The sequence below is a fragment of the Nyctereutes procyonoides genome, unplaced genomic scaffold (assembly GCF_905146905.1).
Source record: "Nyctereutes procyonoides isolate TBG_1078 unplaced genomic scaffold, NYPRO_anot_genome, whole genome shotgun sequence".
Lineage (NCBI taxonomy): Eukaryota > Metazoa > Chordata > Mammalia > Carnivora > Canidae > Nyctereutes > Nyctereutes procyonoides.
The window spans coordinates 10590712-10611116 of NW_026575031.1; the positions used below are offsets into that span (position 1 = coordinate 10590712).

The window sequence follows — 20405 nt, forward strand, 5'->3', positions numbered from 1 at the left end:
CTCAGTGGTTGAGTGTCTGTCTTTGGCTCAGGTCATGATCCCAGAGTCCTGGATCGAGTTCTGCTTCTCCCTCTGCCTGTGTCTTTGCCTCTCTCATGAATAAATAAATAAAATATTTTTAAAAAAATAGGATATGTGAAAAGAGGTAGTTAATAAGTAAAAATATTTTTTAAATCCCTACTATGTGGATTCACTTAATACCCATTATCTTATCTACTAGCTACTGTGCTACGTGCTAAAAAGAGAAAATAAAAAATCTGTGTTTAGTGATGTTTATGACTAACTGGCCAGTTAGGATAAACTAGTGTGAAGGAATAGAGTAATTATGTAAAGCAGTATTGTACTCTATGACCATTGCCAAAATGATGCAGTTTGTAGATACCTCATTCATAATTTAGAAGGGCAAAATATGAGCTGACCTGTAACTTGGAAGAAGGTCTCAGGGAGGACAGATTTATGCTGGATCTTGAAGAAAGTTTGCATTCTGATCTCAGGTCTGCCATTAACTGGTAGAACAGAATAATTTTGAGCTAGTCACATTACTTCTCTGGATTTTCATCTTCATCTATAAAATCAAATTTTAAATAGGTAATCTCTAAATTCCCTTTCTGTCTAAAATTCCATAATTCAAGAATATAAGAAAAAAAAGCCTAAGGGTGAAATCCTTAAGAGAGCATTCAGAAAGTGTTTCAGACAAATCCAAAGAAACTGGAAGAAGTGAGCAGTCATTGGAAAAGGGGAGGAAAGCCTAATGGTAATGGGATCAAAATAAAACACAGCCTCCTCCATACTGTTAAATGTACTTAAGTTTAATAGAAAAACATCTATTAAAAGTCTAGTAAGAGGCTGATGTGTCACAGCAAAATAAACTGTTATGAGAAAAATTTGAAAGTAATACAAATAAGAGGAAGAAGAGACTAGAAGTTTCAGGGGAACTCTCTGTCTCTCTGAATGCCCTGCAACTCCTACCTACAATTGTATCTGAACGTAGCAGACACTCAATGAATATTTGATTAATTAGTCAATTACTTAATGCACAATCCATGATATAAAGGCTTGCATAAAGTAGGATTCCAATAATTCAATGCCATTATAGTTTTTAAAAATTTCATTTAAAAGCATTACTCACTTTCGGGACGCCTGGGTGGTTCAGCGGTTAAGCGTCTGCCTTCCGCTCAGGTTGTGATCCCGGGGTCCGGGGATGGAGTCCTGCATCAGGTTCCCTGCGAGGAGCCTGCTTCTCCCTCTGCCTATGTCTCTGCCTCTCTCTCGTGTTTCTCAGGAATAAATAAATAAAATCTTAAAAAAAAATTAAAGTAAAAACATTACTCACTTTATAATACTTTTCAATTATTTTCTTAAATATTAACAACATAATGGTGATTATATAAGTACCTGAGAAATTTGTATCATTGTTACTAATGATAAATAAAAGTCATGAAGAAATGGTAGTGAAAGAAAGAAGGAACTTGGGGAAGCATTCCAATATGAAATAGCCAAAAAAGGTGTCAGATAGATAATATAGCCTGGGAAACAGGATATCCTTGAAGCTGGAGCATAAGGGATAGAAGGGAAAAAAAAATCTGGAGAGTCAGATAAAGGCTAAGTTACAGTCCTACCAAAAATATGGGGCTCTGAGTCCAACATTACTAATCTTTTGACTCTAGAACTTCTTTTTTAATATCAGAAATTGTACAGATAACTATGTGATGGTAATTTTAGTTTTAGTGTCCATTAGGAAAATATATAATGAAGTGTATGATGAAATTACTGGTAATTCTAAATAAATTTTAATTTTGTTCATCACAATAGCATCTCAGAGTTTTTTAAAAGGGAGCTTTTTGATTACTGACTCAATTTCTTTGCTGGTTATCGATCTGTTCAATTTTTCTATTTCTCCCTTCAGTTTTGGTAGTTTATATGTTTCTAAGAATTTATCCATTTCTTCCAAATTGCCCAATTTGTTGGCATATAATTTTCATAACATTATCTAAAAAAAAAAACATTATCTTATAATTCTTTTGTATCTCTGTGATGTTGGATGTGATCTCTCTTCTCTCAATTGTGATTTTATTTACTTACGTCCTTTCTTTTTTCTTTTTGATAGCTCTGGCTAGGGGTTGTCAATTTCATTAGCTCTTTCAAAGGAGCAGCTCCTGGTTTTATTGATCTGTTCTACTGTTTTGGTTTATTTGTTTCTATTTCTTTTATTTCCGATCTAGTCTTTATTACTTCCTTTCTTCTGATGGCTTTAGGCTTCATTTGTTCTTTTTCTAGCTTCTTTAGGTATAAGGGTTAGGTTGTGTATTTGAGATTTTCTTGCTTCTTGAAGTAGGCCAGTTATGCTATATACTTCCCTCTTATGACTGCTTTTGCTGCATCTCCAAGGTTTCAGACTGTTGTATTTTCATTATCATTTGTTTCCATGTATTTTTAAATTCTTCTTTAATTTCCTGGTTGATTCATTCATTCTTTAGTAGGATGCTCTTTAACTTTCATGTATTTGTGGTCTTTCCAAATTTTTCTTGTGACTGACTTCAAGTTTCATAGTGTTGTGATTAGAAAATATACATGCTATGATCTCAATCTTTTTGTACTTGTTGAGGCCTGATTTGTGACCCAGAATGTGATCTATTTTGGAGAATGTCACATGTGTGCTTGAAAAGAATAGGTATTCTGCTGCTTTAGAATGAAATGTTCTGAATATATCTGTTAAGTCCATCTGGTCCAGTGCATCATTCAAGCCATTGTTTCCTTGTTGATTTTCTGCTTAAATCAACTGTTCATTGATGTATGTGGGGTGTTAAAGTCCCCTACTATTATATTATTATCAATGAGTTCCTTTGTGTGTGTGTGTGTGTGTGTGTGTGTCTTTTTATGATAGTCACAGAGAGAGAGAGAGAGAGAGAGAGAGAGAGAGAGGCAGAGACACAGGCAGAGGGAGAAGCAGGCTCCATGCACCGGGAGCCCGACGTGGGATTCGATCCAGGATCTCTAGGATCGCGCCCTGGGCCAAAGGCAGGCGCCAAACCGCTGCGCCACCCAGGGATCCCTCCTTTGTGGTTTTTATTGTTTTATATATTTGAGTGCTCCCAAGTTGTGAGCACAAGTATTCACAATCATTAGATCTTCTTTTTGGATAGATCTCTTTATTATGATATAATGTTCTTCTCCATCTCGTTACAGTCTTTGGTTTAAAATCTAATTTGTCTGGGGGTGCTTGGGTGGCTTAGTAAGTTGAATGTCTGACTCTTGATTTTGGCTTAGGTTGTGAGATTGAGCCCCAGCACTCAGCAGGGAATCTCCTTAAGATTTTTCTCTCGGGCAGCCAAGGTGGCTCAGCAGTTTAGCACCACTTTCAGCCCAGGATGTGATCCTGGAGACCCGGAATCGAGTCCCATGTCGGGCTCCCTTCATGGAGCCTGCTTCTCCTTCTGCCTGTGTCTCTGCCTCCCTCTCCCTCTCTCTCTTTCTCTCTCTCTCTCTCTGTGTCTCATGAATAAATAAATAAAATCTTTAAAAAAAAGGATTTTCTCTCTCCCCCTTCCCCTCCCCACTATGCTCACTCTCTCTAAAATAAATAAATAAAATCTTTATTTTTTTATTTTTTAATTATTTATTTGAGAGAAAGAGAGAGCCAGAGCATGACCAAGGTGAGGGGCAGAGGAAAAGCAGACTTCTAGCTGAGCAGGGAGCCTAATGAGGGGCTTGATTCCAGGATTGTGATCTAAGGTAAAGGCAGATGCTTAACCCTCTGAGCCACCCAGGTACTCTGATAAATAAAATCTTAAAAAAAAAAAAGAGAGAGAGAGAACAAAATCTAGTCTGATATAAGTAGCTACTCTGGCTTTCTTTTGATGTCCATTAGCAAAATAAATGATTCTCCATCTCCTCACTTTCAATCTGTAGGTTTCTTTAGGTCTAAAATGAGTCTTTTGTAGGCAGCATATAGACAGGTCTTATTTTTTTTTTTTTTATCTATTCTGATGCCTATCTCTTTTGATTGAAGCACTTAGTCCATTTACATTCAGAGTGATTATTGATAGATGTTAGAGTTTAGTGCCACCATATTATTGCTAAGTCATTGTTTTTGAAGATTTTCTCTGTTCCTTTCTAGTCGTTATCACTTTTGGTCTTTCCCATTCAAAGAGTCCCTTTTAATAGTTCTTGCAGGGCTGGTTTAGCGGTCACAAACTCCTTAATTTTTGTTTTTCTGGGAAACTCTTTATCTCTCCTTCCATCCTGAATGACAGCCTTGCTGGATAGAATATTTTTGGCTGCATATTTCTCCCATTCAGCATGTTGAATATATCATGCCACTTTCTTCTGGCCTACCAAGTTTCTGTGGTAAGACCTACTGCCAACCTTATTTGTCTTCCTTTGTAAGTTAGGAATTTCTTTTATCTTGCTGTTTTCAGGATTTTTTTTTCTTTATCTCTCTATTCTGCAAATTTAACTATGATACATGTTGATGTTGGCCTGCTTTTGTTGATTTTCACAGGAGTTCTCTGTGCCTCCTGGATTTGGATGTCTGTTTCCTTCCCCAGATTAGGGAAATTTTCAGCTATAATTTGCCCAAACAAACCTGCCCTTTCCCCTACCCCCCTTCTTCTTCTGGGACTCCTGTAATATGAATGTTATTAGGCTTTATGGAGTCACTGAGTTCCCTCAGTCTACATTTATTATGCAATATTTTTCTTTCCATCTTCTTTTCAACTTCATTATTTTCCATAATTTTATCGTTTATATCACTTATTTGTTCCTCTGCTTCTTCCACTCTTGTGGTCATTATATCCAGTTGGTTTCACATCTCAGTTATAGTATTTTTAATTTTGCTCTGACTAGTTTTTAGATCTTCTGTCACTGTGGTAAGGGACTCCCGGGCATCTTCTATGCTTTTATCAGTGCAGCTAGTATCGTTATGGTTGTTGCTTTAAATTCTGATTCAGGCATATCACTTATATTTGTTGCAGTTAGATCTCTGGCTATGACTTTTTTCGTTCCTCTTTTGGAATGAATTCCTCAGTCTTGTTTTTTTTTGTCTACGTCTCTGTCTTCTTCTCTGTGTTAGGAAAGCCTGTTATGTTTCCTGCTCCTGAGAGTAATGGCTTTATAAAGAAGAGGTCATATACTGTCCAGGGCCTGGCACTTCAGGAAGTGTCTCTGGTGTAATCTGTGTGCACTCTGCTGCTGTGTCTTGGCTGCCCTTTCCCTCAGGTCAGTCTTCTGTAGTTTCTCCTTGCTTAGAGTAGGGAGTGTTCTGACCTTGTCCAGAATGTGGTGAGTTTTAATTAGGTGCGCTTAAGACCTGATACTATTTCCACTAGAGTTGAAGCTTAGAACTCTGTGGTCAGTAGATGTAGGGTGTGTTGGGGGGGGGGTTGTGCTGGTATTTTGGGGGGAGGGGCCCAGTGTGTTGGTTCTTAGGCAAACTTGCTAGAGTAAAGCAGCACTTGCAGAGTGCAGAGGGGCGGGTCTTGGTGTAAGTGGTTTGTACTGCCAGTGTTGGTGCTGTGCTGCTTAATGAGGTTAGTTTATGCTGAAGGGCTGGGGAAAATAGTGGTGGCCAAGGGCTCCTTTGTCCCTGGAGAGGCAATGCTACCTCTCTCAGATGTGCTCCAAGAAAGGGGAACTGTCTCTCTCAGTGTGTCCCAGGGCATCATCAGATTGCAACTTCTACCCCCAGGTTGTGTGCAGTGCACTGCAGTGCCCACTGGCTTTTCACCTGCCAAACCACAGACCTCTAAAACTCCAGACTTTGAGCCCTGTGGTTGTAAAAATTCACAAAAATCAGTCACTCATTTTCCCAGTCAATGGCTTTGGGGAAGTGTTTTTTTTGTGTTTATGTGTGTGCAATCCTCCACGCTCTCCTCTCTCTCTCTCTCTCTCTCTCTCTCTCTCTCTCTCTCTCTCTCTCCTGTCTCTGAGACCAGGGCTCCCTCCCCTCCACGGCACCTCTGATCAGCTTCTACCTCAAGTCACATCTCCTCATCTTCTATCTTCCGTGATGTGACCTCTTCTCTCCCTCTAGTTGTGCAGGTTGTTCTGCCAGTGCTCAGATCAATTTCTTGGGTATTCAGAATGATTTGATACTTATCTAGGTAGGTTCAGGGACCAGGCAAGCTAAAGGTCCTCCTTCTACTCCATCATCTTAGCTCCTCCTCACTATGGTACAAATATTAATTCACTTAATTCACACAATAGCCTTATAAGATAGGCATTATTATTATTATCCCCATTTGTGACAGAATTTGTTCTTGCTTCCCTATACTTTTCCTTCCCTTCCTGGTTAAAAAACTGTAATTTTCGACTGAAGACATTGTTGCTCTAAGACTCTATTTCCTTGCCTCTGAAGTCTTCTTAAAAGTTGAAGGTAGGTAGGGTGGTGCCCTTCTTGCTTTCTGTTTCCCAGATCAAGAAAGTCATGTCTGGAAGCAAAGATGAGATCTGTACCATAGGGATGATGACAGTGAGTTCTAAGAAGCCTGCCATATCAGTCCTGGATTGTGTCTGTATATATTTTATGTGAGAGAGAAAAAAAATCCTATTTTGTTCAAGTTATTTTTCCCCCTTTAGGAGCCAAACTTAATCCTAATTGATATGCCATTGTGGAAACAGGAAACCTGGGGTACTTAAATATCTTGCCTCATTTTACAAAATTAATAAGAGGCAGAGATTTTAACTCACATATTCTTACTCTAGGGCCCACGTTACCCCTACGGTAATTTCCATAGGAAATGGGTAATATAGGGAAATAACAAAAGTGTGTTCTCTTCACTAGTATTAGTTGTTGGTTGCCATGGGAATGGGGTCTTGCATTCACAAGGTAGTCCTCTTCAACTGAGGCAATTCTGAAGAGGGCTGACAGCTGAAGGCTCTCTGTTGGCAGCACTCCAGCAGTTGGGGGAAGGAGTCCTTCATGCCTGAAAGGAGATCTGGGTTGTACATCATAGCATCCACCTCCCATGCATGACAACATACCTCTTCCTATGTCTGTGGACAAATTACTGATTGATCTTAGCATTTTTCCTCACTTAGCCAAGATACACTTTCTCAATTTTTAAAAATACAGTAATTCAGGCATTTTACTAATTGACTAGAGTTAGCACACAGCCTATTAGCCCTTCCTTGCTAGCTGTTCAAAATCTGGTCAATGTGGGGTATAAAGGCTGGGACCCCTCCAATTCATGAAACTCTGAAGGGCCACCTGAGCTTCAGACGTTACAGGAAACTGGCTGAGGCTTTCGCTGAGACTGCATAGCATTCCAATTCTATCTCTACCAATATTGTTTTCCATTATGTTTCCTACTATGAATCTCCACCTCAGAGCCTATTTCTTGGGGAACCCAACTTTTAACACAATGTCTTTGTTCACTTATTAACTGTTCTTAATTGGAAGGAAGATAATACATCTCAAGAAAAAGAAAATTCAGTTGTAGCTAGCATTATTTGTTTTGGTCTTCCCAATATTCTTTCTGTTTCTTGGTATTAGATTGACCATAAAGAAGTGCTTTATGCTGGGCCAGGCAATACCTTACCTCCCTGGCCTCAGTGATGGATATAAATGGTGTGTAATGATCTGGCTTGGACAACTAGAATCCTTCCCTGATAATTTTTGTACTGGAAGCTAGAAGCCCAACCTCCCTTGCTACTCAGATCATGGAACTAGCAGGATGTGACCCTGGGAATTATGGGGTCATACTTCTTGTCTGCAAAGAAAAGCACCATCTGAAAAAAGAAGGAATAAAGCCAAGCAGAGGGGAAAAACAGAAAGACTGAGTCCTGGAAGCACTGAGTCCCCTATAGGTACCCTAGTTTGTGTTGCTTTTCCAATATTACCATCAACTGTCCTAGTATGCTTCCAAGATATATATAATTATACATACATAATTTTTTGCTTAAAAAGGTTTTGGCATTTTTTTCATTTGCAATGGAAAGAACTTGCCTACCAGATTTATGTATTTTGTATTTCTATGAGCTGCCACTTTCCCTAACATAGTCCTATTGATGTCATAAACATTGAGAAATAATGGGGCACCTGCCTGGCTCAGTTGGTAAAGTGTGCAACTCTTGATCTTAGGGTTGTGAGGTCAAGCCCCACGTTGGGTGTAGAGATTGCTGAAAAATAATATTTTAAATAAATAGTGGAGCACCTGGGTGGCTCAGTTGATTCAGTGTCTGACTCTTGGTTTTTGCCTTGAGTTGTGATCTCAGGGTCATGGAGTCGAGCCCTGAGTTAGGCTCTGTGCTCAGCACAGGATCTATTTTAAATTCTTTCCCCCTCCACCTCCCCACCCCCTCTTCCTTGCCCTCCATTGTTCTTTCTCTTTCTCTCATAAATAAATAAATAAATAAATAAATAAATAAATAAATAAATAAATAAATAAATGAAATCTTAAAAAAAATATTTGAGTGCCTGTGTGGCTCAATTGACTGAGCGTTTGCCTTCAGCTCAGGTCATGATCCCAGGGTCCTGGGATCAAGCCCAAGTCGGGCTTCCTGCTCTTCAGGGAGTCTACTTCTGTCTCTCTGTCTGCCTGTCCCACTCCCTCTGCTTGTGCTCCCTCTCTCTCTGTGTCAAATAAATAAATGAAATCTTTTTTTAAAAAGATAAATAAACATTGAGGAATAATCTATAAAATAATTCACTCGTCTGCTCAATTGCAGCATATGAAGTTTTTTCTTTTTTTGTTTTTAAGATTTTTTTAATTATTTATTTAAATACACAGGAGAGAGACAGAGACACAGGCAGAGGGAGAAGCAGACTCCATGCAGGGAGCCCTGACTCGATCCCTGGTCTCCAGGATCACACCCTGGGCTGAAGGCGGCGCTAAACCTCTGAGCCACCTGGGCTGCCCAGTTTTTTCTTTTTAAAAAAGATTTATTTACTTATTTTTAAATTTTATTTACTTATTCATGAGAGACAGAGAGAGAGAGAGAGAGAAGAGGCAGAGACACAGGCAGAGGGAGAAGCAGGCTCCATGCAGGGAGCCTGACGCTGGGACTCTATTCCGGGTCTCCAGGATCTCGGGCTGCAGGGGGCGCTAAACCGCTGTGCCACCTGGGCTGCCCAAAGAAAACTCCATTTAAGTGCAAAATTCCGGTTATTCAATCTCCCTTGCCCCTTTATAGAAGATGTTTACCCCTCAAAGAAATCTTTTTTGTTTTTTTAAATATTTTATTTATTTGAGAGAGAGCATGCATAAACAGGAGAAGGAGCAGGGGGGAAGGGAGAGGGAAGGAGAGAAGCTCTCAGACTCCATGCTGAGTGTGGAGCCTGAGGTGGGGCTCCATCCAATGACCCTGACACCATGACCTGAACTGAAACCAAGAGTCAGATATTCAACTGACTGAGCCACCCAGGTGTCCCTACCCCTCAAATAAATCTGAAAACACTCTTTCTCTGTGATTATTCTGCCTTTCCAGCTATGTGAGTATCTTAGTGTATACATGATAACATAAAAGATATCCCAAAAGATAGAAACTGATGCTTTAAAAATAATTTTTAGAGGGACGCCTGGGTGGCTCAGTGGTTGAGCATCTGCCTTTAGCTCAGGGCGTGATCCTGGAGTCCCAGGATTGAGTCCCACATCAGGCTTCCTGCACGGAGACTGCTTCTCCCTCTGCCTATGTTTCTTCCCCTCTCTCTGTGTGTGTCTCTCATGAATAAATAAATAAAATCCTAAAAATACTTTTTAGATAGTTTTAGAAATACAGAAAAGCAGTGAAAATAATAGAATTCCCACATATCCCCCCCATCCAATCTCCCCTATTATAAACACCCTATATGATCATGGTACATTTGTGACAATCAATTAACATATTGTTATTAACATCCATATTTTATTCAGATTTCCTTTTTTTAAAAGATTTTATTTTGTAGGCATTTTGTAGAATGTGCCTCAACTGGAATTTGTGTGATATATTTTCTCATGATTAGACTAGAGTTATGAGGTTTGGGATGGAAGACCAAAAGTGCTACTCTCATCACACCATATCAAGGATACATATTAATAACATGACTTATCAGTGTTCTTGTTAAAGTTGATGATCTGGCTTAAGGATTGACTTTTACTTCTATTTGTTTAATGCCTAACCCAGAACCATCTTTAGGAGATCACTTATACACTGTCTTGATGATATGTGGATTGGGTTCTCCCAGTAGGGAGAATAGTTTGAAGAGGTAACCACTAAAGTAGAATAAAGATATTTTCACTGGGGGAAGAGTGGAAAGAGGATTGGCTTTCAAGATCCAGTCCTGCCATCTGCTAGACACGTTACTTTGGGCAAGTTACTTCTGCATCTGTAAAATGGGATAATAAAATAGTAAGTACCAAATAGTTCTTTTAAGCATCTGCTGAAAAAATGTATGTGAATGTGTTTTATATGATATTAAATTCTTACATGTCAGAGTCCCATATAAAATTGAAAACATTTTTGAAGAAGTGACATCTTAGGCAGTTAACACTATTCTATAGTTAATTTTCAACCGCTGGCTACACAAAGCAAGGCCCTTATGAAATTGAGTAAAGATACATGGACAGGTCGCCTGGATGGCCCAGCGGTTGAGCGGCTGCCTTCGGCTCAGGGCGTGATTGAGTTCCACATCGGGCTCCTCATGGGGAGCCCGTTTCTCCTTCTGCTGTCTCTACCTCTCTGTGTCTCTCATGAATAAATAAATAAAACCTTAAAAAAAAAAAGATACAAGGAAAGGCTTATTATAGCCAGTGATTTCTCATATTTGCCTTGCTCCCTCTTGCCAAAGTCTGCTTCTCCTTTGAGACTGGAGGGGATTTCTTTGACCTTATGAAGCCAGAGCAAAAAGCTTAAGTTTGATGTGGATGAAAGATTTAATAATTTTGGCCTTACTTGTTTTTCTGTATCTATGAGAGAGAAATCCTCACTTCTATTTCTTTCTTTCTTTTGAAATCATCACCTCTTGGAGGTACAGTAATTTTTCCAGGCTATTAATGGGACCATTAGACAGCAATTTCACTTTTGAAATGGACAGGAAGCATAGAATAATTATTCAAGGGGATCCCTGGGTGGCTCAGCGGTTTGGCGCTCCACCAGGCTGTGATCCTGGAGTCCCCAGATCGAATCCCACATCGGGCTCCTTTCATGGAGCCTGCTTCTCCCTCTGCCTGTGTGTGTGTGTGTGTGTGTGTGTGTGTGTATCTCATGAATAAATGAATAAAATCTTTAAAAATACAAAACAAAAAATTATATATATATATATATATATAAAGACAAATCTTCTTGCCTCAAAGGCACACACTCTGATTTGAATGAAAACACCAACGCTTTTTTATTCTTGGGGTTTTATGGCCATGGAAGTTTGAAAAAGAAAGCAATTCTGTTTCCTTAAACAGGACAGAGCCAATAACGTTCAAAAATTTTCATGCCAGGACAAAGGAAATCTGCAGAAAAAAACAGAAAGGGTGGCAGCTTTTTCCTGTGTCATTATGAATAAATCTGAACATATAGCAATGGTTAGCCTGGTATAATGCAAAGAGCAATGAAATTAGAGAACAGTGTTCTAGATCCAAGCTTAACTGTCTCAAACGAGACTTTGAGAAAGCTTCTAGAACATCTTTGTGTCTTGGATTCCTCATGTGTAAAACTGTGCTGTTTGAGAGGATAACAGGAGACCAGGCATGCAAAAATAATTTGTAAAAGAGCTACTATTTCTCTAACCCAGAGCGTGCTAGCTGTTAACAGCGTTAGTTACCATTCATCGAGGGCAGCCTCTCGGTTTTCTATTCGGAAGCCTAGCTCAAAGCAAAAGCAGCGGTGAGTTTAAGAACAGAACTCACGCATTCTGAAGTTCTTGTTTCCTGAAAGCAGTAACCTTGGAAACCAGGATGGCACCACCCCCTTCAGTCGTAAAGCTCAGTTTCTCTTGATTCTTCTTGTAGTGTTTGGGGCACCGCTATTTTAATGGTCTTTTTTGTTTACTCTCCACATCATTAGCACAAACGAGAAAATCTCTTTTTACTGCATCAAGTACGAAACTTTACTAGTCGCCCTCTCTGTCCTCAGCTCACCTACTGTTTTCCCTACAAAACGGTCGCAGCGCAGATGTCCTCAAAGACAAAAAAACTCTCAAGGTAGGGCTGGCACTCCCTAAATCGTGGGTCAAGGGAACCGAGGGGGTAACAACTGAAGGGATTCGAATTCAAGTGCAAGAGCTAATACATAGCACCAAAATCAACACAACACTTCCCAATAGCGATAACGCTCGCGAGATAAGAATATAAAGGGCGAGAGAAACTCACTTTCTCGCGAGAAGAGGGGGCGTCGGCGGAAACTAGGCAATGTTCGCCTAAGCGACCCGGACCCAGCCAATGGGCGGGGCCAGAGCTAAACCCGCCCCCTTCCGGCACCTTTCCCCGCCCCCCGCCCCTGAGGTGTTGGGCCCCCGGTGCGGGCTGCTGGGTTCTCCAGGTTCCACCCGGCTGGTGCAGGGTCGTTTTCGAAGCTTTGGGAACGCGCTTTGACCGGATTTGAGGAGGGGGGCGGGGAGGGGCCTGCGGCTTGCGGCCCCGCCCCCTTCTCCGGCTAGCCGGCAGGCAGATTGGCCCGCCTCCTCCTTCGGCCGGCCCTAGGGCCGCGTCCCCCCGGCAACTCAGCTGCTAAGGCCTGAGCTTCTGCCCGCAGGTGTAGGCGGCGAGGCCCGAGGGCACAGCCTAGTTCGACCCCATGGTGGGTTTCGGAGCTAACCGGCGGGCAGGCCGCCTGCCCTCCTTCGTGTTGGTGGTGCTGCTGGTGGTCATCGCGGTCCTCGCCTTCAACTACTGGAGTATCTCCTCCCGCCACGTCCTGCTTCAGGAGGAGGTGGCCGAGCTGCAGGGCCAGGTCCAGCGCACCGAGGTGGCCCGCGGGCGCCTAGAGAAACGCAATTCAGACCTCCTGCTCCTGGTGGACTCGCACAAGAAACAGATCGACCAGAAGGAGGCCGACTACGGCCGCCTCAGCAGCCGGCTGCAGGCCAGGGAGGGCCTGGGGAAAAGATGCGAGGATGACAAGGTAAGGACGAGCCCTCCCCTCCCCTCTCAACCCCCATAGTTTCTTTCAGCCCCGGGTTGGGGGGGTTAGCCCGCCGCGGCTGCCTTATGCCTTCCAGAATTGCAGCCCTAGAGGCCCCCCTTACCGCCAACAACCCTGTTTCTGTCAGACTTTTCCCGGTTTATCACTGCCACGTTCTCCAGGATCTACCAGATGAAACTGGCCATAAGTTCTGGTTCTCAAGAGTGGCCTGTGTGTGTGGATGCCGCCTTTTCACCAAGCTCAGCTGCTGAGCTGGCAGTAGTAGTCATCTGGCCTATGTGGCTGCCTTGGGTTTACAGATACACAGATCTGGAATAAGGATTCCGTGCACACTGATCAATATTAATTTCTTTATTTAAAGATTGGGGCCTCCTCTAACTCCGGTACTTATATATATTTTTTAAGCAGTATGACTTTTCTTGAATTCTGTAGGTTGGTATATTAAACAGTTGAGGAATCCGATGTTACTGCCTTTTTTGTGTTCAAAATGTTATGATAAATGGACTCTGGAGCCATATATGGGCCACACTTGTGACTTAGATATAGTTAATCCAAAATTATGTACTCAATTTGAATTAATGAAATTAGCCTAAAACATAGAATTTATGATCATGTCCTAAGCAACAGAATCTCATGTCAGTGTCCTTATTGTTCTTAAATAAAAGTGAAAATTTTCATGCCTAAGTAGCTCTTGGGGTTGGCATTTTATGTAGATGGAAAACATACAAAGTTTTGATTTAAAAAGTTTAAAGCTGGACTGTAACTAGACCTGCTACTAAATAGTCTTTTTTCTCTCCAGCATATTAGAGTTACATTATTAGTTTATGACTTATGCAACTTCTGTTGGTGTAGCAGAGTTGTGAAAAAGGTCTGAGTGGGTTAAGTAGATTCCTTTTTTCTGGACCCTTCTTTGGTCATCTTCACATTACTTTTTTGTATGTTCCTACTGTAAGTTTTAGTTTTGTATCAAAATCATTCATACTAAGTCATTATAAGTTAAAATCTCCATCAGCTCCAACTTCCTTACTGTTATCTGCCTCCACCTGACTTCTTATTTTCGTACAGGTTGGGACCCTCAGGTAATTGCTGCTCTATAACCTTCTCCTTTTGCCCACAACATAGACGTCCTTTGGGAGGAGCAACAAATCAGCAAATTTATACACATGCTACACACTGAACACTAAAGACTGAAAAATTCTCCTGGGTGGAGTAGGCAGAAATCTATGAAATTTGGGAGTATTAAAATAAGGTCTATTCAAATTCTCTCCAATCTGAGAGATATGTTTTTTTCTAGTCATTTATACTCTAGGTTTCATTTCTTCCATCTAATGATCTGTAACTATCAGTTTCTTTCGGTATATTTTCACTTTTACCTTTAACCAGGTGCAGTGCACCCATTCTAAATTTTTTTCATTTCTCTATATACCGCCTTCTCCCAACCAACCAATTACTTTTCTTACTTTCACTGGTAAACCACAATTATTGGTCGTCTAGAAATGCTTCATCTACTTCTTTTATCATTTCCATCTTACTCTTTTAAAATTCTGCCTGCACATCCTTCTTTCCTTCCCTTTTCTGAAGCTATTCTCTCAGAGGTCACAAGTGACAGTTTTCCTAGTCCAATCTGAACAATTTTTTACTCTCAATCTGTTTAATCTCTCGATAGTTTGGTTCTGTTGATTGTCTCTTTTTAGAAGCCATCTCCTTTCTTGCTTCTATAATATTGAACTCTCCAGATTTGCTTCCTGCCTTTTCCACTATATTCTTTATTGGATTTGTTTGTTTGTTTGCCTCCAGCCCCTTAATAATGAACTCTATTCTTGGGCCTTTGCTTTCCCCTTAGGGTAGTATTTCTCAAAATGGTGTTAAACAGAATACTCTCCTAGGAATTGTTTATAGGTGGTCAGGATTAAAAAGGAAAACCTTCTTTTCTGGAGATAAATGCTAAACATTATAAGTAGAATATGCTTTTCTTGGAATTCATAATGCCTGGTAGTGTATAAAGGCTCTTGTGGTTGATAAGCCTGTTTAATTTTGTTTAGCCTAGTCTCTCAGTTAATTTGATCACAGAGTACTATTTTCATGTCCTACTTGTTATCATGCTAGAGAAGAATCCAGCAAAGCACACTAGTTTGGGAAATGTTGCCCTAGGTATCTTAACTACTTTTGTTTGGATAATTTATGCAACTGGCTCACAAATCTAATCTTACTTGTATGTTAGTTCCATATTTTGAGCTAGCTATAACATCTTTGTTGGAGTACTTGTGCAGGTTTCTTTTGGAGGCTAAGGAGGGGGCTTTGAGCTGTTTATAGAGAGGGTAGCCTTGGTCTAGAGGAGCTATAGATGAAAGTTATCTTTCAGAGATGTTTCCTTTATTGCTGCTACTCCATTGATATCTGGGAGAGTATATGGTAGCTTAAAAAACATTTCAAGCTTTGAAGACTGGAGATATAGCTTAGAATTCTAACTCAGTTTGTGGCTATGTGATGTTGGGCAACTTATTTAACTACTTTGAGGTCATTTTCTCATCTGTAAAATGGGGATCACAGTACCTACCTGGATATTGTACAGATCATTTAAGTATCGAACTTGACACATTGCAAATCAGATTGTAGAAAAAACAAAGCCTGAAACTTTCTTATTTTCAATAACTGATCTGAAAATCCCTCTGGGTGGTGATAGTGTTAGAGGAAGGAGAAGTAAATTGGACAATGAAAAATGTTTCTTTCATTTTAAAACAGGCTTGTTCATTTAATGCAGTCTCTTGAGTAGAGGCTCTGCCTTTTAGGGTTTTTACCTACAGACACTGGTGGTGGCCTGCTCAGTGTCCATTCACATATGCTTTATTTTTGCAGACCAGCCCAATTTTGTCTAGTATATATCATTCCCTTTGTGATTCAGGGCTAAGTCCTGATTGGTCTAAACTGATTATGGTAATTTCATTATTCTTCCTAGTGATTAATTTAGGAAGGGGACTATGATGTGACTGATGAGTTGTGAGGGGGAGTTTCCTTTCTCCTTAAAAGAATGGCACTTGCTTCTCTTTAGTATTCTTATCCCAAATCTAAAAATCTCCAGTCTAATCATGAGAAAGCATCAAACTCCAACTGAATGACATTCTGCAAAATACTTGACAGGTGCTCTTCCAAAGAGTCTCACCTGAAGAGATGATCTTCTTCTGTCAGATATTGTTCCTCCTGCATGTGATACCTGAAATGGAGTCTACAAAAGTGCCAGGAGAGTTAGCTAAGGAATGGCTGAGGCACTGAAGATTATAGAGTAGAATATTGTAATAGGATATTGGCACTTGTTATGTGAGATAAAAAAAAAATTACCTAATTGTTTAAGTCAGTCAAGTTAGATTTCCTCAGCTGCATCCTAAGGTGTCCTATTAACATTCTCATTGTCGCGGTCGGTAGTGTCTGAGGTGTAGGTTAAATTTTATATGTTCCCAAGGCAATGTGGGCAGTGACCTCAGATCTGCATGTGGTTTTGGTGGTTCTCAAGGGTTTTTATCTTATGTATCAATGGTGGTGTTTGGATGCCTGACTAGGTACTTCTTTTTTTTTTTTCTTTAAGATTTTATTTATTTATTTATTTATTTATTTATTTATTTATTTATTTATTTATTTATTGAGAGAGAGAGAGAGAGAGAGAGAGAGAGAGAGAGAGAGACTCCCTGCAGGGATCCTGATGCGGGGACTTGATCCCATGACCCTAGGATCACGACTTGAGCTGAAAGCAGACGTTCAACCATTGAGCCACCCAGGTGCCCCTAGGTACTTTTTTTATAGCCTTTCGAAGACCGTGATCCTATGGAGGCATCACCCCCCATTTACAACTGTCTTTCCGATAGATGTTTTGCACTAAAAATCCCTTTGCCTTACTGAGCTGCTTTAGTTAGGATATGTGTAGCAGGTGTTGTCAAGGCAGTCTTTGCTCAGGCCATATTTTTCTTTTCTTTTTTTTTAAATAAACTTTTAGGGATGGCTGGGTGGTTCAGTCATTTGAACAGCCAACTCTTGGTTTTTGGCTGGGGTCACGATCTCTGGGTCTCTCAGGATTAGGATCAAGCCCCTCCTCCAGCTCCAGCTTAATGGGTGTCTGCTTCCCCTTTCCCTCTAACCCTCCCCCCTGTTCGCCACACTCACTCTGGCGAGTAAAACTGTTATTTTACAACAATTTTAGATATATAGAATTACTGCAAAGGTAGTACAGAGAGTTTCCATATACTCCACACCTAGTTTCTCCTATTATTAACATCTTACATTAGTATGGTATATTTGTCATAGTTAATGAATCCCTATTGATACATTATTATTAACTAAAGTCCATACTTTGTTCCAGTTTCCTCAATTTTTCCTAATGTCCTTTTTCTGTTTCAAGATCTCATCCAGAGTACCACATTACATTTAGTTATCATGTCTCTGGAAGCTCCTTTTGGTTGTGATAGTTTTTCAGGCTTTGTGTTTGATGACCTTGACAGTTTTGAGGATTACTGGTCAGATATCCCTCAACTGGGATTTGTCTGATGCTCTTCTCAGGATTCAATTGGGATTATGGTTTTTATGGTATTGAGGAAGAAGATCACAGAGGCAAAGTGTCATTCTTATCATATCATATTAGTGATACATCTCTCAAAATAACTTATCATTGTTGACGTTAACCTTGATCACCTGGCTTGAGGTAGTATTTGTCATGTTTCTCTACCATAAAATTACTCTTTTTTTCCTCTTTTTTCTTACTGTACTCTTTGGAAGGAAGTTACTATGTGCAGCCCACACTTAATTAGTGGGAGCTATACTCTATCTCTTTAAGATCAGAGTATTTGTATAAATTATTTAAAATTCTTATGTGTGGACCTTTGTCTCTTTTCCTTCATTTATTAATTTACTTGATCATTTATATTAGTGTGGACTCATGGATACTTGTTTTATACTTCAGGTTGTAATCCATTGCCACTTATTTTTTTTGCTCAAATTGTTCCAACTTTGACCATTGGGAGCTCTCTGAGGTGCCTCTTACATCCCTTTGATGTAATACTCATTGCTGTGACATGTCCCTTCCTTCCTTTCTGGCCATACAAGATGCTTCAGGCTCATCTTGTATATTTTGTGCCCCAGTCCTAGAATTAGCAATTTCTCCAAGAAGACTTGGTTCGTTTTATAGGAAAATGGTATTAGAGACGAAGATCTAGATGCTAGGTGTGCTCACTACTACTGTCAGATGAGCTTTGGAAGTCTAGGAACCAGAAAGGTGATATTGGACTTCTTCCAATTTATTATACTGTCCTGCCATTTTCAGTCTGTTACCTCTGTTACCTGAGTTGTTAGAACACAGAAATAACTTAAGGGAGCTTAAGTTGTCTGGGGAAGTAAGAAGCAAGTCCCATTTCTGTGACATTCCTCATATTTATCTTATTTACCATCCCCCTAAAGGAGTTCCCCCAGAGGGTTGTATTAGTTTGCTAGGACACCCATACAAAATACTACAGGCTGGTTGGCTGAAAATATCAGAAATAGTTCTCATAGTTCTGGAGTCTGGGAATCCAAGGTTAAAGTGCAGCAGATTGGTTTCTTCTGGAGCCTCTTTCCTTGGCTTGTAGCCGGCAGCCCTCTTGCTCCTTTGTTATCGCAGAGTCTACCGTCCCCCGCCCCCTGCCTTTGCACAGGAATCCCTAGTGTTTTTTCCTCTTCTTATAAGGACACCAGTCATAGTGGATTAGGGCCCCACCCTACTGGCTTCAATTTATTTAATCACTTCTTTAAAGATCTTAATTCCAAATAGGTTACATTCTGAGGTACTGGGGGTGAGACTTCAATATATGGATTTGGGGGGGAACACAGTTCAGCCCATAAGAAGGAGGAATCTATGACATACAGAATGCCTTTCTTTCCTCTTTCTGTCAGAAAGGACCTTTCTGTTTCCTGTGTGTAAGACATTTATCTGACCTTGAATTCTTCGTGCATGTATCTTATATTACAGCTGTGTGGTCCACATGAGCCAAGTCAAGTTCTTGATAATTAAAAGGAGCTGTTAGAATGTAGAGGAAGTCCTCCTCCAAATTGTTGTGTTATTACAAATGAAAAAAAAAAGAAAAAAAAGAAAGCAAGCAGCAATCAAGCAAGCATTTTTTTGAGGTTTGGAGCTGAATAATAAAAAATCTCTTTTGGGGATCCCTGGGTGGCGCAGCAGTTTAGCGCCTGCCTTTGGCCCAGGGCGCGATCCTGGAGACCTGGGATCAAATCCCACGTCGGGCTCCCGGTGCATGGAGCCTGCTTCTTCCTCCTCCTGTGTCTCTGCCTCTCACTCATCTCTCTCTGTGTGACTTTCATAAATTAAAAAAAAAAAAAAAAAGTTTAAAAAAAAATCTCTTTTGCCTTTAACAACTACAATCTTCCCTGAGGCAGTATATACCTTTGGTTAAATAAGAAAAAGGTTATGTGCCAGAAAGGAGGATGGGAATAAGGATGGGAAGCATACTACATTTTTTGTCTTTCCCCAAAAAATATCGTCAGAGAGAGTATGTAGTGGTGTGTGTATAAAACCTTGGCACATAGTTAACATTTATTACTGTGGACTCAAATCCTGGTGCTGCCATTTAGGATGTGTGTAACCTTGGGCAAATGACTTAACTTCTCTGTGCCTCACTCTCCTCATTTGTAAAATGAGGACAATAATAATTACCTCTCATTCTTATAAAGTTTACATGAATAAATTTATTAACATGCTCAGGATAATGCCTACCATATGTTAAAAAAGAAAAGAAAAAAGAAAGAAAGGAAGGAAGAGAAAAGAAAAGAAATAAAAGAAAAGAAAAAAAAGAAAAGAAAAGAAAAGAAAAGAAAGGTAGGTTCAATAAGTATTGTATTAGCTATTTTATTCCATAGCTACATCCTGCTTTTCCAGGATGAAGAGAGTTCCTGCCTTGATCCGGTCCCACCTCCAGCATAACTGCTTCACCCTTTGCCCCTTATTGTTTGATTTTTTTTTTTCCTCCCCTGTTTCCTGGTCCATTTTTAGTTAGGCTTAGTTGACACCTCCTATATTTTTCTTAGCTGACTCCCAGAGCCTGCCATTCCCAATGTGATCTGAGGATCAGCCTCCTACAGTTCTTCTAATATGCACATGATAATTCCTGCCTTTGCCCCTGCTTCACTAGTCATAATCTGGCCAAGTTCTAGCTGCCACTTAATTGCGACCTCAAATTATTCATAAACCATATAAAATTCATACTTCCTCTCCATATTATATGTCATATCTTCTTGGCCATGCAACCATTATTAAGACTGAGATTAGAAATTTTGGTGTAATCTTTGATTCCTAGCATCTCATGCTCTGATTCGACATACAG

General features: G+C 40.2%; 1 protein-coding gene across 3 annotated transcripts in view; it reads left to right on the forward strand.

Moving 5' to 3' along the window:
- Positions 1-12402: 12402 nt before the first annotated feature.
- The window catches only part of GOLM2 (golgi membrane protein 2), a 100060-nt gene continuing 92057 nt past the window's right edge, over positions 12403-20405 (forward strand). For all 3 annotated transcript variants that reach the window (XM_055316785.1, XM_055316787.1, XM_055316786.1), the window contains exon 1: positions 12403-13029. In XM_055316785.1, the coding sequence (XP_055172760.1) occupies positions 12703-13029 (327 nt within the window). In that variant the 5' untranslated portion in view covers positions 12403-12702. The remainder of the gene's footprint in view (positions 13030-20405) is intronic.